The sequence below is a fragment of the Enhydra lutris genome, unplaced genomic scaffold (assembly GCF_002288905.1).
Source record: "Enhydra lutris kenyoni isolate GAN:26980312 unplaced genomic scaffold, ASM228890v2 scaffoldscaffold37, whole genome shotgun sequence".
Classification (NCBI taxonomy): Eukaryota; Metazoa; Chordata; class Mammalia; order Carnivora; family Mustelidae; genus Enhydra; species Enhydra lutris.
Window position 1 is genome coordinate 26081727 of NW_019154121.1, and position 23590 is coordinate 26105316.

Genomic DNA, 23590 nt, shown 5'->3' on the forward strand with positions numbered 1-23590 from the left:
TCCATAGGGGTGGCAGATGGCCCGTAATAGGCCAGCACTTTTGGGGGCCTTTTCAGATTGAGGAGAGCTGGGAAATAGGACTGGCTGCTGGTGGGCAAGTCCTTCTCCCAGCTGACACCAGGTGGGGGGCAGGTCTCCACACTGCAGAGCAGGTGCTGATGGGACGAGCTTGCAGCCCCGGCGGCCGGGAGTACAGCTTGGGGGGCCCAGAGGTGTCTCACCTCCACCGAGCTCTGTGCAACCATCAGCCCATCCCTAGGAGTCAGTGGTGCGAGGGAAGGACCCTCCTCACCTGTGTCCCCAGCCGGCCAACTCGGGGCACACTCACTGTCAGACTTGGTAAGGACACAGGCCACACAAACACGCGGTCCAGAAACCAAAAGTACACTCTAAAGTTTAAACTGGTGCTACGACTATTTTCCAGCTTTTTTCGTCAAGAATTAAAAAAAAAAAAAAAAAAAAAGTTTTCATAATTAAATTACTTAAAATTCTATGCTGCTCAGTTTCACAATCAGAGAATTCTACTTTGTTTAGAGGTGGAGGCCGGATCGTTTTCTTCTTTTTCCAGTGATCAGTTCAGCAACGTGGAAATCTGCTTCCCCCAGACTCCGTTCCCACCTCAGCCTTCCCCACCACCCCGCAGTCTGCGACTGGGGCGTCCGAGACACGCGCGGCCTGCGGGGGGGGACCGGGGCGCCCCCGCCGGCCTTGGGGGGTGGGGGGTTTGTGCCTCACAGGTCCGCGCCGTCGCTGGGTCCCAGGACGCTCAGGCCACAAGTCCAGTCGGTCACAAGGTCTGTGGAGGCCAAGGGTCCTTTAGAGGCCGGGCTCTTGAAGGGGTCCGGGGGCCCGGCCGGGAGCGGCGGGAGTGGCGGGCCGCGCGCCGGGCCCTTGGCCCCCGCCGCGTGGTTGCGCTGGTGCTTGCGCAGGTGGTCCTTGCGGATGAAGCTCTTGCCGCACACGGTGCAGGTGAAGGGCCGCACGCCCGTGTGCGTCCGGTAGTGGTCGATGAGCTTGGAGCGCTCGGTGAAGCGCTTCTCGCACTCGGTGCAGGGAAAGGGCCGCTCGCCCGTGTGCAGCATGCGGTGGCGGATGAGGTGCGCGGGCCGCGTGAAGCAGCGGCCGCACTCCCCGCACCGCAGCGCGCTGCCGTCCCGCGCCCCGCCGCCCGCCGCCGCAGCCGCCGCCGCCCCCGGCGCCCCCTCGGGCAGCCCGCAGCCGCGCTGGTGCGCGCTCAGGCTGACCTGCAGCTGGAAGCTCTTCCCGCACGTGGCGCACGTGAAGGGCCGCCCGCCAGGGGGCGCCGCCGGGTGCTTCTTCAGGCCCGGCTTGTGGCCGAAGCCTTTGGTCCGGCCGGGGTATTTACACGGCTCTCCGAAGGGCCTCGGGGCCTGGCCGGGGTCCAGCACGGCCTCTCCGTTGTCGGGGGAGCTGTAGGGCACCCCCTCGGGCCCAGTCCTCGGGTTCAGGCCCACGGGCGGTTTGCACCGGAAATTCCAGCCCCACCGGACCCCCCCAAAGAGCCAGTCCCCGGGGGGCGCCTCCTCCTGGGCCACCGCGGGGCTGAGCTCGCCCATGTCCCGCTCGGGCCGGGTGGGCTCTCTCAGGCCCAGCCCGGGGTCCTGGCTGGGGAAGGAGCTGCCCTGGCTTTCCCAAGCTCCTTCCTGGACGGGGCTAGGGAAAAACCTCGTGGCTTGGCCTGGTCCGAACAGGGTCCCGTGAGCCTCTAGGTCAGTGGGGTGCACGGGTGTGGCCACCACCTCCTCTTCCTGGACTTCTGTCTTGATCACAATTTTTACATCTGCTGAGAAAGAGAGAAAGGCCCCGTCTCGTTCTGTCCCCACACCTGCTTAGAGAAGGAAGCCCGGGCACTCTCACGGCGCCAGTCCGCAGCTACTCAAGCCCCACCGCCTCTGAGCCCTACCCTCCCAGCCTCAGTATGGGGCTCAGCAGAGCCCCTCCCGGTGGGCCTGGGGCTGCCCCAGGTGCCGGGGAAGGACCTGCACAGGCAAAGCCAGCAGCACAGTGGCTCACGACGCCCCAGGTTCACTTTGGCTATTAAGGCTCATCATGCTTTTCTCCTGGGGCTGACCACAGGTAGCCAAGTAACCGAGACACAGAAGCCCCATGGTGGGCTCAGGGGGATGTGCGATTGTACCGTGCCCCCACGCCCCCACCCAGCTCCGGGCTTCAGGCAGCTCTCCGACCTGTGAAGATCCCATTTCACAGGGTTGTCTGAGGATTAAACCCAATGACACGTCTGAAAGCACTCAGCACGCTATTTGGAAGGCAGTAAGCATTCAGTGAATGTGGCCAGCTTGCTCATGGAAAAAGTGTCAGTGAAATAGTACCAATGTATTTGATTTTATATAAATGTACTTGAATCTCACATCCTGAAGTTTTAGATCACGGACCTAGGCTTCTAGCACATTCTGGGGGTGGGGCTAAAATATGATGGAAATGTTTAAGTAACAGACAACCGGCTGTCAAAACAGAAGTAAACAGAAAGCCAATACATAAATTTGGCTGTTGTTCCTCCCGATTCTGGCCTTCAGACACCTGTCTTTCGTCGTGGTGGTACCTAAGAAGCGGTTCTGGTTTGCTTTTGGTTTTGTGATGTCGGCGAGGAGCTAGGATTGCTAAGCCTGAGCAGAAGGTACGTCCTCTTAAGGGATCAGCTTCCCAGGGCTGACTGGTTAAGACCACATGAAAAAGGGACAGCCGGAAACATTCTTGAGAAAGGCTGTCCAAGCTTAAGAATTTAGAAGGTGATAAAGGACAGATTGACAGAGTCCCAACATCACAGACACCTAACAGCCTGTTGGCCAAAAGGTCAGGGCAGTTCACCACTAACAGCGAGGGCCCCCAGGTAGCCTCCAGGAAGATGCGACCCTTTCCCGTCCTCTCTCTGCCCCATACCTTCTGTGGAGGCTGCTGTGTTGAGCTTCAGTGTCCCGTCTGAGCATGCCGAAGAGGGATGGTGGGGAGGGAGGTCCGCCTGCCAGGAAGTGGGTGGGATAGTGGTTGAAAAGTTGGAGTGGACGCCTGCAATGAAGAGATCAGAGCCTGTGGGTTAGGGGAAGGAAGGGGGGAACCCCTGTGAAAGGAAGGGCAGGCTGGACCCTCCGATCCCAGTGGGGCCTTTTCTGCTGGAGCATAATGGCCCCGCCCTCTCCTGCACCCAGTTCTCTTTTGCCCCTTCTCTAAGGCCCCAAGAAGCTCAGATGTTATTTATTTCATACACGCCTCTCGAATGTGAGGCATCTGGCGATCTGAAAGCCCACGGGTGGAGGCAAGAGCAGGAGTGTGGCTGGAGAAGGTCAGGCCGAGAGATACCAAGATAGGGGCATCATCAAAGACATGGTGGGGCCCGCAGAATATCATCTGGTATAGCCCTCTGCCTCTAGGTGGGAAAACTTCCCCGTGAGTCAGGCCAGATGTGCGAGAGCCCGCAGTGCTTCCAGAAGCTCCTTCCCCACACCCTGCCCTTTGTTGTGGCATCTCGTTCCTGGTGTCTGCTCTGGGTGCGGCCACTCACCAGAGGCAGCATCTGTCGAGACGTCTCCTGCTCCCGAGTCCAGCTGGCTGAGGCCCCACGGCTCCTCCCCGATATCTGGCTGTCCGGCCGCCCACGCCTCTACCCCCAGCGCCTGCTGCTCCTGGAGCTGGAGCTCGCCCTCCTGCTTGATCTGCATTAAGAGGTCAGGGGCAGGAACTGGGGGCCCCGAGCCTAAAAAAGGGAAAGGGTATGAACATACAGCATCAGGGCCCCTCGGGCATGGGGTGGACACATCCAGCCACAGACGTGGACACAGGGGCTTACAGGGGTCAAGCAGCAAGAGAACCCAGTGGGAACGGAAGGCCAGAGCAGCAGGGACCTAGGGCCTTCTGGGCGAAGCTTGAGGTCATGTGGTATTGAGCACAGGCTGGACCTCTGGTCCCTCCATGCAGAAGACTGGGCTGCTCTTGGCAACCCCTGCCCTCGCTTTTAACACAGAAATGCTACATAGTCACCCCAAATATACCCTCTTCACCTCCCCCCACCTGTATATAAGAGAGCAGAAAAGAAAGATCCCAGATATAAGAATCAAAGAGCAAATGCACAGTCAATCCAGAGTTCAAACAGAAGCCAAGCGACCCAGCGAGTTGCTGAAACAGGACCAGAGCCTCAGGGGCTGAGCTTTGATGCCCAAGCAAGGCTGGGAGCCCCGCTGAGCTGCCTGCCTGAGCCCAGGAGCCTCGGTCCTAGTGAGCTGGGGACTAGAAAAACTCCAGCCACCCGAGGGCGCTACCAGGAAGCTGCCACCTGTCTAGGGCCATGGGTGGGCCAGCCGCCCTGAGAAAGCGAACTTCCCTGTGTCCACACTGAATCCATACCCCCCACATGGTGCAGAGAACCGACGCCAGGAAATGCGCGGAAACACTGGCTGAGCGCCCCAGCAACCCGGAGGCCACCCCCCAGCGCAGGCAAATGCAAACCTGCCCTCCAGGGACACCCCCGCAACTCAGGTCCCCATGAAAAAAACTAAATTTACAACCAGAAGAGGAGCCAAACGACATGAGAGTCATGGCCGAACTGACTCCCAAGAACTACAGAAAAAAGGACATGCAGAAGGGCACAGGGACCGAAGTCCCAGCCTGGGAGCTGATGCCCGAAGCCTGTGCCCAAGGCTGTCCGTGCCGGGTCACACCACAGAGTGGCCTGAAAGCCTCCAGGCCGAGGCCATGGTGGCCCCAAGGACCAGCAGAGGAAGACAGAGTGTCTGAGGAGGAAAGCATCTGCCATCGCTTGTAGGCGTTGCAGGGCTCACAACTACAGATCACCAGCACAACAAGAAAAGCGGCCGCCTCTGGGGGTCGGAGAGGTCCTATGCCGCAGGACCTGGCCCGCAGAGACGTGGGATACAATTATCACACACAGACTATACAGTTTAATATATTTGGAAAAATAAAAAGGGGGGAGAGTCTGATAGATAAGAGACTACCCAAACTGACCAATCAGAGCTTGAAAAAAGAAGAAACGCTAACTTTGGAATTGTAAAATAAAATCACTGGAATTTAAAAATCCAATCTATAGGGGAAACGAGAAAGAAAACAACCGAGCCAAGGATGGTGAGCTAATTAGAAGACACATAAGAAATGATGGACAGAGCTGAATATACGAAGACACGTGCGCTGTTACGAAGGGTAGTATGAAAACATTCCAAATAAACAAGTAGGGAGAAGGCGGGCAAGGCGATATTCAGAGAGAGAATACTGCAAAATTTCCCAATCAGTGTAAGGAGGTTGGACCGGCACTGTCCATTGGAGAAACCGTGCAGGCCACACCACTCATTCTAGGTTTTCTAGTAGTTACGTTAAAATAAATAAATAAAAACAGGTGAACTTAATGTTAATAATATATTTTACTTAACCCGATATATCCAAAATGTTCACCATTTGTATATTTTGTCTTTACAGCACTTGAAAAAAAGGTTTTATCTATTTATTTGGGAGAGAGAGAGAGAGAGAGAGAGAGAGAGAGAAAACAAGAAATGGGGGGGCAGGGAGAAGCAGAGTCCCCGCTGAGCAGAAGTTCCCCCACTGAACCACCTAGGCACCTCTTTTACAGTCGTTTTTTGTTTTTTTTTTTTAAAGATTTTAGTTTTTATTTGACAGGCAGAGATCACAAGTAGCCAGAGAGGCAGGCAGAGAGTGAGGAGGAAGCAGGCTCCCTGCTGAGCAGAGAGCCCAGTGCGAGGCTCAATCCCAGGACCCTGGGTTCATGACCTGAGCCGAAGGCAGAGGCTTTAACCCACTGAGCCACCCAGGCGCCCCAAAGATTTTATTTATTAGAGAATGAGAGAGAGAGCATGAGAGCAGGGAGGGTCAGAGGGAGAAGCAGACTCCCCACCAAGCAGGGAGCCCAATGTGGGACTCAATCCCGGGACTCCAGGATCATGACCTGAGCGGAAGGCAGCTGCTTAACCAACTGAGCCAGCCAGGCACCCCTTTGCAGCACTTTTTAAGTGAACAGCCACATGTGGCTAGTGGCCACCGTTCTGGACATTTAAAAGGTAAAGATGACCACACTAAAAACTGGCAAGAAAACTAGCTGTATGCTGTTTGCAAAAGACGCACCTAAAACAGAAGGATGCAAGAGCAGAGTAAAAGAATAAAAGCCAGAATAAAGACCTCTTTAGAAAAGATGTAGTCAGGGGCGCCTGGGTGGCTCAGTGGGTTAAAGCCTCTGCCTTCAGCTCAGGTCATGATCCCCGGGTCCTGGGATTGAGTCCTGCATTGGGATCTCTGCTCAGCGGGGAGCCTGCTTCCCTTCCTCTCTCTCTGCCTGCCTCTCTGCCTACTTGTGATCTGTCAAATAAATAAATAAAATCTTAAAAAATATATAAAAAAGATGTAGTTAAACCGTAGAGAACCGTATCAGAGGAAATTGATTTTGAAAAGAGAAGTATCACAGAAATACAAAAAGGGTCACTGTGCAATGTTACACTGGCCACAAAGAGAAAAGAATTCTAAATGTTTTATCTAACAACTTGGCTTCAAAATAATAAAGCAAAACTCCAGGAGAAATAAACAGCTCCCAACTTCTCAGCGGCGGGCTTCAACACACCTGTTTCTGTAACTGATAAATTAGCTGACTCTGGGTTATAGGAAATTCAAGTGACACTATTAGCGAACCTGATCACACGGACATAGCAGAATCTAAAGACAAGGAACACACACGTTTTTCAAGCCACACAGAAGTCAGGAAAAATGAACTTTCGAGAGCATAAAATGAACTTCGGTAAATTTCAAAAGATTTATACTTTATGCACTTATTTTCTAACTATAATATTAAGTCAGAAATCAAGAACAAATATCCCAAACTCCTCATTGGTACTAAAATTTAAAAATATGTATGTTTTCTAAATAATCCAAGGCTCTAAGGGCAAATGATAATGAAAATGAGAAGATATGTAGAACTCAATGCTAATAAAGATAATATTTATCAAAAGGTGTGGGCTGGCTGCATCTACAATGGTACTTAGAGGGTATTTTATGACCTTGTATGTTTATATTACGAAAGAGAAGACAGGTAGAAAATTAAGGGTCAAGTAATCAATGTCACTCTACTGACTTTAGGATAAGAAGTCCCCCCACTGGACCACAGTGAAGAAGCTTAACCCCAGCAAAACAACAGAGAGGGCCTGACCCCTGGGGGTGGCCAATTGCCCAAGGGCTAGAGGATGGATGGGTGAGCACTGTGCTTGTCCACCTCTGCTCCCGCATTTTCTGATGATGAGCTATGTTCCTGGTGGGCCTTCTGGACAGATGCCCAAGGGCGGGGGGGGGGTGGTGTCATAGAACTGAGCCCATCGTGGATGAGAACAAGGGCTGGGAAAAAGGATTCCCTGCCTCCCAGCTCCCTGCAGACATCAGCAACAAACAGAAAAACCATGTTAAAAAAAGGCACCACTGGGGTGCCCAGGTGCCTCAGTCAGTTAAGCTTCCAATTTTTGACAGGCAGAGGTCTTGATCTCAGGGTTGTGAGATGGAGTCCTGTGTCAGGTTCCGTGTTGGGCACGGCGCCTGCTTAAGATTCTCTCTCTCCCTTTGCTCCTTCCCTCCCAGCTCTCAAACTCTCTCTGAAAACAAAACAAAACAAAACAAAACAAAACAAAAACAAAAACAAAGAAACAACACCACTGACAACAGCAATTTTTTAAAAATACAAAAAAAGAAAAATCTAAAAAAATAAAAACAAAAAATGATACAAGGAACCTAGGAATATATCTATAACAACAAAAAGCCATACAAGATCTTCGGAGAAAGTTCTACAACTTCACGGAGGCACATGAGACAGATGAGCTAAATGGAGGGGGCTTAGGACATTCCCCCCAAAACGTGCCTCAATACAGCAAAGGGGTCCTTTCTCTCCAATGTGATTAGTAGAGTGAATGCAAGCCTGAGCACCGTGCCATCTGGATGTCTCACAGAACTCGTTACAGGGTCATTAGGAAGGTGACCCCCGAAGAGCAAAGGAAAAGACCCAAAGTGCTAGTGAGAAAGAACCAGGGTCCCGCCCTCCCACTGCCACTGAGAGCTTGAATGTGAAAGGCAGACCTTTTAGAGCTGAATGTGAGATAGTGGATTACTGCCTTGAGGTAGGGGAAGTTTCTTTCTTTCTTTCTTCCTTTTTTTTTTTTTTAAGGATTTTATTTATTTATTTGACAGACAGAGATCACAAGTAGGCAGAGAGGCAGGCAGAGAGAGAGGGGGAAGCAGGCTCCCTGCTGAGCAGAGAGCCAGATGTGGGGCTTGATCCCAGGACCCTGAGATCATGACCTGAGCTGAAGGCAGAGGCTTTAACCCACTGAGCCACTCAGGCGCCCCTAGAGGAAATTTCTTAATTGTTTACGACATGAAAATGACAAACCACAAAAGTAAAATTCAAGTATATTAAAAGCAAAAGCCTCTGTTTTTTAAAATATACCATAAAAGGGAAAGATACTGGCAATACACACGCCTGGGAAAACGATTAATATTCAGAACAAGAAAGGGGCTCCAACTAGTCAATAAGTAAAGGGAAAACAAAAGAAAAACAGACAAAAGGGATACACAGGTTATTCCAGAGAAGAGAGACAAGTGGCCTATACACAGAGGATAAAACGTTCAACCTCATTAACTGGGAAAATGCACATTTTAAAATAAGAATTTTAAAATGGTGTGCTCCCGCCAGATGGGCATAAATGAGGATGGGAGGCGTTTCCAGGGCTGGTGAGGATGAGGGGCGGTGGGCGGCCGGGTGCCATGGGCAGGTGCCGGCGGGTAGGCCGCCTTACAGAGCACTCAGACGTGACCTGGAGAAGCTAAACGCGTGTCTTTCCTACGAGCCGGCAGTTCCACTCCCAAGTCTACACCTAGAGAAACTTCTACACATGCTTCACAATGTTCACAACAGCATCGTTCCTAAAAGGAAACACGTTAGAAACAGCACAAACGCCCACCAACAGAAGGACGCGTGCCCCGTGCCGCCACTGTAAAGCAGAAAACCAGAGAGTGGCGACAAGGAACGAGGGCAGCTGTACTGTGTCAACGCAGAGCGACTCTCAGAAACAAGGGCCCGTGAGAGAAGCAGTGTTATTTAGGAATATCTACATACATACGTAAGGAATAAAAACGTAAAGAAAAGCAAGGGACCGATCACACCTCCTTCTGAATTTTCTGGTTGTCTGGAAAAGGGAGGGAGGGGAATGGGATCAGAGAGGGATCACGGGGCAATGGAAGTTTCTGGCTGTGATCTATTTCTGATGCTGGGGTTTTGAGAATGTGGGTGTTGACCCTTATTCTTTAAGGGTTACATAAATCTTGTTTTCTACATAGTTTTTTTTTTTTTTAAGATTTTTGTTTATTTGTCAGAGAGAGAGAGAGTATAAGTAGGGGGAGCAGCAGGCAGAGGGAGAAGCCTGATGCGGACTTTGAGCCTAGGACCTTGGGATCATGACCTGAGCCAACGGCAGACACTTCACCGACTGAGTCACCCAGGTGTCCCATGTCTATAAACTTTTTTTTTTTTTTAAGATTTTATTTATTTATTTGACAGAGAGAGATCACAAGTAGAGAGGCAGGCAGAGAGAGAGAGAGAGAGGGAAGCAGGCTCCCCGCTGAGCGGAGAGCCCAATGCGGGACTCGATCCCAGGACCCTGAGATCATGACCTGAGCCGAAGGCAGCGGCTTAACCCACTGAGCCACCCAGGTGCCCCTGTCTATAAACTTTTAACAAGAATATCATTAAAAGTCTATGGCAGGGGCGCCTGGGTGGTTCAGTGGGTTAAGCCTCTGTCTTTGGCTCTGGTGATGATCTCAGGATCCTGGGATCGAGCCCCGCATCGGGCTCTCTGCTCAGTGGGGAGCCTGCTCCCACCCACCCCCACGCCCCGCCTACTTGTGATCTCTGTCTCTCTGTCAAATAAATAAATAAAATCTAAAAAAGTCTATGGCAAAAACCATCCTTACCACCCAGACCTTTGAAGCACCTCACAGAGAAGGACGCCGGGACCACTCAACAATATCCTGGACAAATTGCCGAAGAAGAAGAATAAAGTTATAACACTTTTAAAAGAAGAGAGGTAACTTTGGTGTTATCTGAGGAAGGTACAATGGTCTACAGAACAAAATCCATGAGAATCTCAAGTGACAGGTCCTTTACTAGAAATAACAAGGAGGTTTTTTTTTTACTAAAGGAAGTTAACAGCAGAGCTATAGAGTTGTAATAACTATTTAAGATACAGTGAATGGGAAAATGCCATCCGCAATAGAAACCACGATTGGAGAAAACCGTGAAGCCGCTTCAGGCCACTCAGCCTTCACTCAGTGAGTCTGCCCATGGGGAGAGGGGCTCATATGCTCACGTTGTGAGGAAGCGAATTCTCCAGAAATGAAATGACAAAGTCAATGCAGTTCCCATCAAAATTCCAGCAGGATTTTCTGAGAACTTGACATCATGATTCTGAAACTCATCGAGAACAGAGGTCCAAGAATAGTCAAGGAAAATTTCAAAGGGCAAGTAGGGAAGGCTTAGTCTTCTAGATAAGAGAGCTTCTTATGAAGCTAAAACAGGGAGTGTTGGCACAGAGACAAAGACCAAAAAAACCAAATAAAGAGCCCAGAAACCAAGTGCGTGCACGGGAACCTGGTTCATGACCAAACTGGTGTTATTATAAATCACTGGAGAAAAGACAGAATATTCAGCAGATTTTGTTGGGAAATCAGATGTCCTTGTGGGGAAAAAATTTTTTAAATTCTCCCTCATAACCTACACAAGTATTAAATCTTTTTTAAAAAAAATTTTATTTATTTATTTGACAGAGACAGACACAGCACGAGAGGGAACACAAGCAGAGGGAGTGGGAGAGGGGGAAGCAGGCTTCCCGCTGAGCAGAGAGTCCGATGCGGGGCTCGATCCCAGGACCCTGAGATCATGACCTGAGCCTAAGGCAGATGCTTGACTACTGAGCCACCCAGGAACCCCACAAATATTAATTCTTGATAGATTAAAGACTTCAACGTGCAAAGCAAAACTTTAAAAGTTTCGTAAGAAGATGGAAAAGAATGTCCTTCTGACCTGCAGTGCGGTAGGGAAGGCTGTCCTAAGATAGAAAAAGCAGATCATAAAGGAAAACACTGGTAAGTTTGATTGTACCCAAAATTACAACTTCTGGACAGGTATGACAAAGTTAAAAGACCTGCCACAGGCTGGGAGAAGATATTTGTGATGCAAATAACAGACAAAGTGTTTGGGTCCAGAACCTACAGACATAAGTCTGAATCAGTAAGAGAGTGAAAAGCAACAGTAGAAAAACAGAAAAAGACAATTCATTGAAGAAACCAGATACACGTGAAAAGGGTGCTTCGCTTCACTGAGAGTCAGGGAAAGGCAAATTAAAACATGATGCCATTCCAACCTCCATCAGATCGGCGAGGAGCTACTGCTGAAGGAGGGCAAGGATGTGAGACAACGGGCACTCCTGGCTGCTGACGGGAGCAGGACCAGCTGCGTAACCATGGCAATGGCGGAGGTGCAGACAAGCATGCCTGGCGGTGCAGGGGGTCCCCCGGCCTGTTCCCTGGAGAGGCCGCAGCACACGGACACAGACAGACAGGGGTGACTGCCCACTGCGGCACCACCACGTGAGAGTGAGAAACCAGAAACAGCTGAAGTGCGTATCAACAGACCAGGGGAGAACAAGCTGGAACGTAGTTGCTTTGGGGATACTAAGCATCTGTTAAATGAATGAACTTGATCTATCCGCATCAAGAGAGACGGATCTGAAATACGTGGTACCGAGTGGTCAATCTACTGACATTGATACTGTTTCTCAAAACACACAAAACCATATTATATATTGCTTATGGCTACACGTGGACCTAGCAGTTTTTTTTTTTTTTTTTTTTTAAATGTTATTTATTTATTTGACAGAGAGAGATCACAAGTAGACGGAGAGGCAGGCAGAGAGAGAGAGGGAAGCAGGCTTCCTGCCGAGCAGAGAGCCCGATGCGGGACTCGATCCCAGGACCCCGAGATCACAACCTGAGCCGAAGGCAGCGGCTTAACCCACTGAGCCATCCAGGCGCCCCGGACCTAGCAGTTTTAAGTGAAAGTTTTAAAAGGCAGACGGAGAAGGTAAACATCCACTTCAGGACTACGGGTTACCCTGGGGAGGAGCGAGACTAGGAAATCTAACAAGGAATTTACCACACATATTTTTACACAAAAATATTTTAAATTACGTAACTACATACATTTGACAAATATTTGTTGAATTTCTACTCAGTGCTAGGCAGTTCGAGGTGCCTGGAATGATCACATGAACAAAAGAAATAAAAGTGCTTGTCCTCTTGAAATTTACACCCTCCTGGGGAGAGCCTGCTGGCCATACAGTAATCTACAAATGTGAAATCTATCATCTCTTCTCTCTGAAATATACATACTGTCTGTATCCCTATTGATTCTGTAAATGTGAAATATATGTCACAATCTAGAAATACACATAATAGATGATGCTCTCTGCTGTGGAACCAACCAAAGCAGGGAAAGGAGACTGGAAATTCTGGGTGGGAATAGGGGACACAATTTTAAATAAGGTGATGACTTAAATGTTAAATAAGCAGAGCTCTGAAGGAGGTAATGGATGGAGCCGGGGGAGGTGGGGGGACCTGAAGGGCATTCCTGGCAAAGGGCACGGCAAGTGCAAAGGCTCGGGGACTAGAGCAGCCCGGAGCACTGGGGGAAGCAGCAGGGAGGACGGTATGGCGGGAACAGGGGGAGCGAGACACAAACAGAAGCATGAGCCAGTCTCTGAATCAGTGGGAAGCCGGTAAGGGGTTTTGAAGGAAAGGGCATAGGGCTTTCTCTGAGTGATTAGAGCAGGAGAGGGGAGGATGATCGGGAGGTGACCAGAGGAAATGATGGGGGTGGCAGGGTAGAGGCGACGGGGTGTGACAGCATTCTGGACGAGTCTGAAGGGAGTGCTCGCTACTAGGCTCTCCGATGGCTGTATGTGTGAGAAAGGGTAGGGGCTGACCCCTGGGTCTCGCCTGCAGCTGGAGGGTGGGCAGTGGTCTACTACAGCAGGGGAGACCTGGGGGTGGGGGACGAGGGGAGGAGGAGCTCCGCTGGGCGCGTGCTTGGCATAAGACATCTATCCCACCTGGGTGGGGACAGACCCGGCAGGCAGGTGTGATTTCAGGGAGAAGACCGGCAGGAGACACACTGTGGAAGCTGTTGGCATGCAGAGCCCACCACACAGAGAGGATGGAGGGCACCCCGACACTTAGAGGCCAGAAAGAGCATTGGGAAATAGCAAAGGGAAGGTGTTAAGTAAGCCAGGAGGACACGAGGAGGGGGAGGCATCCTGTCAAAGCGGTGAATCTGGGAAAAGAGCGATCAACGGTGGCAAATGATGTTGCCAATGGTTAAGACCAGACCTTTAATGCGATGGGGGCCCCTGTGGCCCTGACAGGGGTGCTGATGGAAGGACCTCTGGAGTGGAAGAGGAAAGGGAGAAAGCAGGCACTGAAGGAGGGCACTCCTGGGGAGCGGGACACAAGGAGGGCAGAAAAGGGGCAGCTGCTACAGGGGTGTGCGGTCACAAGGGGTCAGTGTTCAAATCGATCAAGCGATGGCAGGGGCAGATGATGGGAAGGATGGGGGGTATGAGTCCTTGCTAAGGTGGCCTGGACCGGATCTAGCGCCCAGTGGAGCGTGTCTTCGGCAGGAGGTCTGACCGTGGTGGCAAACACGGAGAATAGTGCGTGGGTGCAACAGACAAGCTGGTGGGGGGGGGAGGCTGTGAATATCGTTTCTTTCTTTTTTTTTTTTCCCAATTAAACAGTATTTGCTCAACATGAAAACCATTCTAAGCTCATGGGCCACAGTTTGCCAACCTCTGCACAGCTGATTGGACCAAGGAGACACCCCTGGGACTGCAGGTAAGAAAATGAGAGCTGTGGGGAGGTCTCTTCAGCCACGTGCAGCTGCGTGGGAGCAGGTGTAGGACAGGGAGATGGATTTCACCAGCATTATGGTCCTGCTGGATGCTGGGGTCAGGGCACCGGGGGGCTGAGCTCAAAGTGAGAGGAGGCAAGGGTGCATCACTGTCAGCAAGGGGGGAATGACCTCGGGGGCGGGGTGGTGAGGGAGTGGAGGCTGGGGTGTTCCAAGTGCATAGAGCACCTTCTGTGCAAGCTGCCCTTGCCAGCCACAGTGGTAAGAGCAGAGATGCGGTCTGCGGGAGGCGGCAGGAAGACAGGAATGAAAGGTGGGGGTTTCCAGGGAGAAGGGGAGACCAGCAGGAAGCCATATGGAGGAGCAGGGACACTGCTGGCTTCCAGGCCGGGACTAGGAGGGACGTGGGAAAGGGGTGCCCTGCAGCCGATGCCAGGCCCTGGAAAGAACCAGGACTCATGTGGACAAGGATGGGTGGGGACGCTCCGGGAAGAGCCTGCACATCTGAGGTCTTGTTGGGGACTGAGCTCCCCAAAGCACGCAGGGAGAATTTAGGAACTGAAAAGAAGCGGAGAGGAGGTCTGCCGGGGGGGGGGGAGGCACGAGCCGGGGGGCGGGGGTTGTTTGAGGAGTGACCTGGGGTCCGACTTCTCCCGCAGAGGTTAGGGCAGGGGTAACGGGGCTCTTGCTGTGGGGCTTGAGGCAGAAAGTGGAGTCTGTGTCGGAGGGGAGGGTGTGTGGGGGTCTCGCCAACAGCCACCGTTATTTCTGGGCCCCTCTCCACCCTGTCGGATGACAGCGTGCGAACCGGAGGCCTCCCCGGAGATGGTGTGGGTCAAGTGAACGGAGCCCACCGTGGACCTCCCTCCCAGGCCCCGGAGGCTGGGCTCCGCGTCAGCGACCTCTTCTCCATTCAGACTCTGCAGCGCTCTGCTGAGTCATCCTTCCGTCCTCCACTTCCAGCTCTGTCCCCGGCACCTAGCAAAGTCTCAAAGGACGTCCGCGGAGGTGAGCGCCCCTGGTAAGTGCGCTCCGGGGCGTGGACTGCGTGGCCAGCTCTGCGCATGCGCTGCTCGGCAGCAGGACCCCGACTTGCGGCCCAGGTGCGAACCCGGGAGACGCGTGTCATTAATCACAAATGAAACACAGCGAGACTCTTTAGCAACACCGGTGTTCGGACGCCAGGGGAACCTAAGGCAGGTGGGACAGACACGGCGGTTTTGTGCGGAAAGCAGGCTCGGGCCTGCAGGGGTGGGCGTGGGGTGGGGTCTCCTCCTGGCTTCTCTCACGCATCCGCTGTCCCTCCCTTAGCTTTCAGAGGTGCTGGCTGGCTCCAGAAAAATCCGAAGCAGTGATACCAGGTATCCAGATTCACCTTAAATGAGTCTGTCGCCCTAATCGTGTTGAAACGTGTGGCCAGCCAATGGGACTGGCTCCTGGTCGGGGGCGAGGCTGGCTCTTCATAGAACTGGGAGGAATTACATTTTGTCTCCCACCCACTCCTACCTTCCCTGTGAGTGTCCTGCCCCCTCCTTCCCTGACTGTGTGTACTGGCTCTGTCTCTTTTCTAAAAGACTAGGTTTGTTACCTGCTTCCGTGCTGGGAAGTATTCCTAGAGCGTTAGGGGCACAGGCTACAGGTCATAACTCAACTATTAAAAACCTTAGATTTAAAACTTCCAAGTCTGAGGTTTCTCCTCAGCTCTTCCTGGAAAAGTCATGCCCTCCCTGACCCTCTACTTTCCTGTTTCCACCGGCCTGCCTGGTGTCCCTGGCCTTCTCTCAGCCCCTCACCTGGACTTGGGTCCACAGGAACATCTGGAACCTTGGGGCCAGGGCGACGCCAGCTGCACGGCTCCTTCCCCGGTTCGGTCTGGGAGAGGACCTCAGGCTTGGAGATGGCGTAGTCTGAGGAAGGACATAAAGGTTAGCTTTCGCCATGTGGTTCCATTCAGAGCTGGTGACAGGCAGCCTGGGAATCCACGAGTGGCCCAGAATCGAAACGTCTAGATTAGTACAGAGCACTGGTTCTCAACCATGGGCAATTTTGTCTCCTGGGAGACATCTCGCAGTCTGGAGACATTTTTGATGGTCATGACTGGGGGTTGGGGGTGAGGTGCTCCTGGCATTGGTGAGTCAAGGCCAGGATGTTGTGGAACATCCCACATGGCACAGAATAGCCCCACGACAACCAATCATCTGGCCCCAAAGTCCGTGCCCAGGTGAAGACACTCTGGTAGGGTCTCCCAGTTAAGAAGTGGTGTGTTTCTTTAACCTGAAATTTACCATCACGCCTGCCCCTGTTCCCACCATCACTGAGCAGGCCTTACGCCTCCAGATCTGGGGTCACACAGAAATCATCCCAAGAGGAAAGCAGCTCAGGGAGGAACAGCCTCCTGGGGCCACTGCACACAGACAGTGACAACGGCCCCAAGGGTCTGAGGGAGCAGAGCCTTGAGGCATGAAGACAGCGCTGGCCCAGAAGCATGGTCTGCCCATATTCTCCACTAACCACTAACTCACCAGAAAAGCCACATACCCCTGTAACAGAAGGCTAAAGGAATGTGGGCCTGAGAGCAGCCCGAGGCTTCAGAGCAGGCCCACTGATGATGAGAGCAGCCCAGGCTTTAGACTCTGTCTTGGCAGGACAGAGACGTCCACGCTCCATGCCTGGTTAGAGAAAAGCCACCACCCCTTTCTGTGTGGCCACCCACGAATGTCACCAGGTAGAGGGAGTTTTCGACTCGGTCACCTGGTGCTCGTCTTTAGTAGGAGGAGAAGAAAACTCCTTGCATGGTCAGAGTTTTCTAGTGATTTACACATGGTCTGCGGTGGTTGCGACGAAAACCACCAGCACGGAGGGGTAGGTCTGGGGGCTCCCAAAGTCCCACGTAACAGGAGAATGAGTGTCATGCCTTACCCAGGGACACCAGCGTCTCGCAGTTGCCCCGCATCACGTGCTTGTAGAGCTCCTTCTGCCGCTCGTCCAGCTTTCCCCAGTCCTGCTCAGAGAGACACACGGCCACGTCATCAAAGGTCACGGGCACCTGGAACCACAAGGGTCACGCACGCTCACCCACACGCTTACGGGCACAGTCCCTCGGGCTGTCCCACCCCAGGGGCCCGAGGGCTACCTTGGGGGCCTCCCCCTTGCTGCCCGGGGGCAGGCGCAGGATCCAGAAATTTCGGTTTCTCAGCAGGTTCTCCATGTTCTCCAGCCGCCTCTGCAGCAGCCCGTACTCCTGCAGCAGGGTCCCCAGCACGGCCCACTTGCCCTCCAGCTGGTTCCCGAACTCCACGGCCGTCTTCTCGCAGTCCGCCAGCTTCTTCTCGGCCATCCCCGTCCGACCTTCTAGCGAAAGCAAGCGGGCAGCCTGCGATTCGATCTTCCTCTCCATGGCCTGAATTGTGGCTGCCATCGTCCATGGAGAAATCTTTCAGAAACAAAGAGAAGTGTACCCTCATTCATTCCATCCACCGCCTTCCTTCAGCCCCTCTCCCCTGGGTGCTGGGGAGCTGAGGGGTGGGGGGGGTGGGGGGGGCACAGAGCTCAAATTAAAAGCGGGAATGCCCTGGGCCACAAGCCTGATCTCAGCCTAGGATGGGCTTCTCGGGGTAACTCAGACTCGGCCACCATCTGGGCAGGTGCCTTCCTGCCAGGGGGGCTCAGCTCGCCCGGACTGGGGACCTCCCACATCTCCCCGAACTGACTCCCCGAACCCAGCTTTTGCAGCAGAGTGCGTGGCCTGTGGAAGGTGCTCCGTGCACTTCTGCTAAATAAACAGCGCCTTTGCACTGCTGGGGTGTTTCGGCGGATAAATAGTAAACCGCAGATTCACCAGCGCCCAGCCAACACCTCCCATCATAATCACGCAGGACTGTGTACGGACGATGACCTAGCAAAAAACAAAAAACAAAACAAAACAGCTGGTTCACTGAACCGGCACAAACATGAGCATTGCTCAACTGTTTTTGTTTTGTTTTGTTTTTAAGCATCTCGTGTCTCTTTTTAATAAACATAAAAATCAAACAGCTAATCCTTCTCCCCCCAGTGCCATCTGATTTTGTCCCCTCCTGTTACTCTTCCTTAAACTAACAATCACCATTACTGCAAATCTCCGCCAGCCAAGAGTTAGACTTTTTGACCCACGTGGCAGGCATGAGTCAAGGGGACAAAATCAACACGGGTCCGCTGGGCCCTCTGAGACTCTGTTTCTCTCGCTGTCCTCACCGCTCCCAAGGGGAAAACTAGTCTGACATCTGTAGCTCCTTGGGGAGCACGGACACACCTTACAGAGTGGTGAGGAAGGTAAAACATATGCCATAAGGTTAGACTTTAATGCGTACGACTTCCTTGTTGCTGGAAACTTCACACGTAGCCTGAGTGACCTGAGAGGTGGCAGTTGGGAGACCGCGAGGAAAGGGCACATTTTGCCTTGAGGAGGGGCCAAACTGGCCGACCCACCCTCATGTGAAGGTGGGCCCTCTGGGTCAGAGAGGAGATCCAGATATCTACACTTTCTTCTGGCTGTGCCTGAGGACACATGTCTCCTTAGAACATTCTGGAAACTATTCCCAAACAATAGTAAAATGAAGAAGTGACTAGTAGGGAGCAGTGTGGGCTCATTTGGAGAAAGGCATGGAGAACTACAGCAAGGGTGGAAAAGAGTGAGAGGAGAGTGTGAGCAGAGGCCAAAAACACTGTCGAGCCCCATCAGAGCTTCCGTGGTTGTTTGGAATGAGACCGCACGAGGTGACCTCTGACCTGAGGAAGGAAGGGGTTTCGCTGGGGAGGAGCTGGTGGGCAGAGGGCTGTGGTGGGTGGGGCTCTTGCTCTCAGGAGGCAGGTGTCTCTGCCCCGAGGCCACAGGGACTGCACTGGACTGGCTCCCTGGGCCACCCTCCATGGCAGCCGCTACCCTTCCCTCGCCCACTTGTCCTTTCTGATCAGTCCCTGCCACCTGACTCCAGCCTCCAAGAGCCTGCTCCAGAAGTCACCCAGCTCCCCAACTACTGAAATCCTATTCAGCCTCCGAGTGCCCCTGACTGCCACAGGACGGCAACCTTTGCATTGCAGGAAAAGGACACCTCCATAAACCCTTTTTATAAGACATCAGGCACACACAGTGTGCTTACCATTTCAACGGGCGCAGGGAGCCCTAGGGCCTTGCACTATTTAGTGGGAGGTGGTGACTGTTTCTGCGCAGGCCCAGCTCCATACTAAATGGTGGGTGGGTAATATGGGGCTGCCCTCGGACTCCCGCCAGGGAAGCAGAAACCCTATGCTTGCGAGGAACCCATAGTAGGAGAACTCCAAATCCATCCAGGATCCACCGCCCCCCCCCCCATAGGATGAAGTCCAGGCATTAAAAGCCCTTCCAGCTCTCCCTGCAGCCTTCTCTCCCACTGCCTCCTCACCAAAACCATCTTCCATGGAGCAGGGACTGGATTCTGGTCCTTGAACCTGCTGGGCACCGCCTTCTCTCTGAGCGCAAGCTGTCCTCCCTACCTGGAAAGCGGCACCGGTCCACTCATCCTGATGAAATCCTAGCCTTCCTTAAAAGCCCAGCTCAAATCACAGCAGCACAGGCCGTGAAGGGGTGCCAGCGCCTCCCTCTCCTTCCCCTGCCCCCCCACAGCACCTTTCTGCCTCAATGCCAGAACCACTCACTCACTCTTTTTGCACCATTCTCACCAGTGTACCTGTCTGCTTCCCCCGACACACAATGTGTCCCTGAATACAGACCAGCTGTGTCTTTTCACACACTTTCTAGCTGGGCGATCCTAGGCAAGTTAACTTCTCCAGGCCTCGGGTTTTTCCTTTGTATGACGGAACGAGCACCTACCCCACAGGTTTGTTGTGAGGACAAAATAATGCCTAACAGGGCTGGTGCCTGCCCGCTTCTACGAGAAGGAGCAGCTGTCTTCCGCCCCGACCTCCATCGGGCTGGGCACTCGGCGTGTGCGGAATCGAAGCCGCTTCGGACACCTCCCAGGTGCCACCAGGCCGCTGGGGGGAGCTGGGGGGTAGGGAACGCTGAGGCAGAGCGGTGGGCAGAGAAAGGAGACGCGGGGTGGGGGGCGCGGAGAGGAAGGGGCCAGCGGATGGGGCGGGGGCAGGAAGCCGCGGAGGGCTGCAGGAACTCGGCGTGGGGCGGCCTCCGCTGCGGGGTCGGCCGGGTCCGCCCTGCTCCGGCTCGGCCGCGAATGGGGGGCCCGGCCGGCGGGCGCCGTAGGCCCCGGCGGACCCCGCGCTCCGCCCGCCGGAGCCCAGGCCCGGCGGCCCAGCCCGGCCCACGGAACCCCTCCCCAGGGCCCGCGGCGCCGAGTGCTGGGCCCGGGCCCCGAGTCCGCGCGTCCGTGCGCGCGGGCCGCCCTTACCGGAGCCGCGGCCGCCTCGGCCATGGCCGTGCGCTGTCCGGCCCGGCCCGGAGGAAGTCGCCGCCGCCGCCGCTGCTGCCGCCGCCGCCGCCGCCGCGCGGCTCCACGCAGGCCGACCCCCGGCCTCTCCGCAGGCGGCGCCCGCCCGGCCCTGCCTTCCCCGCCCGCGTCGCCGCGCTCCTCGCTGGCCGGCCCGCGCCGCTCCGCCCGCAGACACGCCGCCGCCGTCAGCGCCCGGCCGGTCCACACTGCATCCTGGGAGCCGGCGCAGGCCCGTGAGGCTTCCTGGAGGCAGCGCGGCCGCACAGCCCCACCTGCAGCCGGGAGAGGCGAACGGCAGGCGCGGCGTCCGCCCCGCCCCGCCCCGCCCCGCGGCCAGCCGACCCACCCACCCACCCGCCGGTCCACCGGCCCGCGGATCCCTGGATCTCCCGGCCCCGCCACCCACCGGCCTCCCGAATCCGCGACCGCCCGATCCCGGACCCACAGACCCCCCCGCCCCGACCTCCCGACCTCCCGGCCTCTCGACCCCCGACCGCCGACCTCCCGACCTCTGACCCCCCCACCCCCCCGACTCCCTGACTTCTCGATCCACCAGTCCACGAGCCCGCCGACCCCTCCGACACCCTGACCCACTGATCCACAGGTCCACCGGCCTCCCTACCCGCCGACCCACTTGGATCCACAGGTCCACCGACCCACCCGCCCTGTCCGACCCACAGGCCAGCCGCCCACCAGCCTCCCGACCCCCTGAACCACCACCTATGCTGTTCGGCCCACAGGTTTCTGGACCCCCGGACTCACTGCCCTCCCGCAACGCTGCCCCACCCACTGGCCCCTGCCCCTCCCCCCCAGACCCACGCGCCTACAGACCCCCTCACCCCTCGACCCCTCCGCCCCGACCCACCGGCCTCCGGCCGGGCGTGCGCGGATGCACAGCCTGGACCCCACGTCGACCGGCCTCCTGCCCGCCTCCCGCTCCCGACCTTACGCACCCCGAGGGACTCGCTTACTAAAAGGAATTTTCCGGCTCCCGGGACCAGCCGGGCCGGGCCGGGTGGCCGCGGCGACAGCCCCAGAACACCCGTGCCTTCCCCCACAGGGCATCCGCCACGTCGCCTCCGAGGCTTTAGGTCTTTGCCAGGCAATTTGGGCTTTTCATGTATTTATTTGTTTATTTGGACAGCTGTAACTCAACGTCTGCCTTGGTTTGAAAGAGAATAAATTCTTCCAACGACAGGAAAGTAGTTCGGTAAATCCCGGTGGACTGCCACTTCGAACTTTCCGTAATGTGTTTATTATTTATCACAAATATTTCTAAGTGGAATGAACACAATACCATATTTATAATTGTTTAGGTGAAGAACTTGCTGTGGGAAGGCGTTCGTGGTATTTTAAGAGGAGAAGTCTGTCCAGAATGATCTCAGTTTTGTGTAAAAGAAAAAACACCAGCGCGAGTGGGGAAGCCTACAGAGCGACACAAGTTAGCTTCCTTCTTCTTGCACAGTGAGACCACGGGCCGTTGTTTATACGTCTTCTAATTTTTTTTTTCAATTCTCGTTTTTATTTTGTAGCAATAAGAACAGAATCTTTTAAACAAAAACGAGGCAAAAATTAAATAAATAATTGGAAAAACTCCTTAAGAGGCAAAGCCAGGCTAGCGGGATGGAAGGAGCCTTTGAATGGGGCCCCCATGTGGTCACAAAGACGCATTTCAAACTTGCAGAGTTTCCTCTAAGAGGGACTCTTTCCTAAAAAGCAACCTGTGCCCCACGTGGTCCAGACCTCCCTACTGGGGTCTAGCTTTGGGGTCTAGCAGGCGGGGGTCTTCTCATGCTCTTTGCTTTGTCTCCATGAGCCTGGCCCGAAGCTACGCAATGGGGATCAGCCACGATGCATTCTTCTCTCTGTGTAAAAGTAGAATCTCCCCAGGGGTAGGGGGAGATTCACTCCAGAATCTGCTCCCCCAGCCTGATTTTCTTTTTCTTACTGATGCTAAGCCCAGCTGTTTTCAGATGCCCCCAGCTCTTGAAGGTTGCCCCTCAAATGTAGGGAGGGGGTGGGCGAAGGATAGGAGATTGCCACATTGGAGCTCATGGCACCCCTTTGCCTTTTGGAATAAGTCCCTGAAAGGCTATCGTAGATGCACTCACTGTGGGAGAGTGTTCCTGAACTGCCCCTGGTCCTTTTCCTATTTGTGTTTCTTCTTCTAGCTTTGTTTCCACGTGATTCCTTCCCCTCCCAAATCACACATTTCCTCTGCCAGGGTGGACCCACGTTTTATGGGCTTGAAATGGTTATATCTTATATGATTTAGAGAATATTATTAAGAAAAAAACTTCACAAAATTGCAAATGTAAAAGTAGATGCAGAGCTGGTGCCAGGCAGGTGATCTGAATCTTAAGATTTATTAGCTTCACGGTAAGGTCCTTGATTAAAAAATGAAACGAAACAAAAACAGCCATGGGAACATACCCAAGCCTGCCTAAGTTGGGACATGTGCCCTGGGGTTATTGCGGGAGGAAGTGGGAGTCAGAGAAATAATGAAAGTTCTGCCATTAGCTGGCACAGATCTCCAGGCAAGACAGCCGGCCTCGCATATGTACAGTGAGAAGATTGGAAGGGGCTCTTCTGTGACTTTCCTGAACCTGGCCTTCCTGCCACCACCAATTTGCTTTGACCCAAGTGAAGACAGCTGTGTCCGTTCCCACTGTGGGCTTCATGCTGGGCCCTGTATGATAGCTTGTTCATAGTCACGATACCACACAGTGTTCCTGGATTACCTTGGAGAAGGGGGTTTCCTCCTTTTCGAGGAAACAGAGGTGTTACCTGCACGGTGATAGGGCCCCTTAGGGTCCCGGGCTTCCCTGATGCAATGTGTCACCGCCCCAACGTGGGGGTGTGAGCTGCGTGGGGCGGGGCACAGCCCGTGTCACGGGAATGAATTCTTCCCAGGACGGAGGAGCTGATCGTGTTGGTTCCCACCTCCAACAAAGGGTGCCCCTTCCCAGCAGAGTTGAAAGCCACACCCATCCGAACCGGCCTGTGGTTGGACCCATTCATATTTGTACTTTCCAAGGCTGGCAAACTGCGGAGCACACAACTGGGAAGAAAGTGTGGGTGTGCACGTGTGTGTGTTATGCGTGTGTATAGTTTTCTCTATGTTTTCCAAACAGGGCAGACCTTTTAAAGTAGATAAAAATTCGAACCGGATCTTGAAGGA

At 53.9% G+C, this 23590-nt stretch overlaps 1 protein-coding gene across 2 annotated transcripts; it reads right to left on the bottom strand.

Moving 5' to 3' along the window:
* Positions 1-469: 469 nt before the first annotated feature.
* On the bottom strand, positions 470-20463 carry LOC111154468 (zinc finger protein 746). Of its 2 annotated transcripts, none has more exons than XM_022514078.1 (7): positions 20368-20463; positions 17121-17420; positions 16907-16988; positions 15781-15894; positions 3539-3730; positions 2920-3045; positions 470-1801 (listed from the first exon to the last, which is right to left on the bottom strand). In XM_022514078.1, exons 1-7 carry the CDS (start codon positions 20389-20391, stop codon positions 732-734), a joined length of 1908 nt encoding a protein of 635 aa, XP_022369786.1. In that variant the 5' UTR covers positions 20392-20463; the 3' UTR covers positions 470-731. The 2 variants fall into 2 exon arrangements, with proteins under 2 accessions (XP_022369786.1, XP_022369785.1); XM_022514077.1 differs by having other exon boundaries at positions 470-1804.
* Positions 20464-23590: the final 3127 nt, after the last annotated feature.

Bases quoted from the DNA above. Each gene is read 5' to 3' on its own strand.
- LOC111154468 (XM_022514077.1), bottom strand. From the start codon at position 20,391: ATGGCCGAGGCGGCCGCGGCTCCG. The intron at 15,895-16,906 runs GTAAGGCATGAC...GTCCTTCCTCAG, and splicing joins CGAGACGCTGGTGTCCCTGG to ACTACGCCATCTCCAAGCCT. The intron at 3,731-15,780 runs GTGAGGGGCTGA...TCCCTTTTTTAG, and splicing joins TCCTGTGGACCCAAGTCCAG to GCTCGGGGCCCCCAGTTCCT.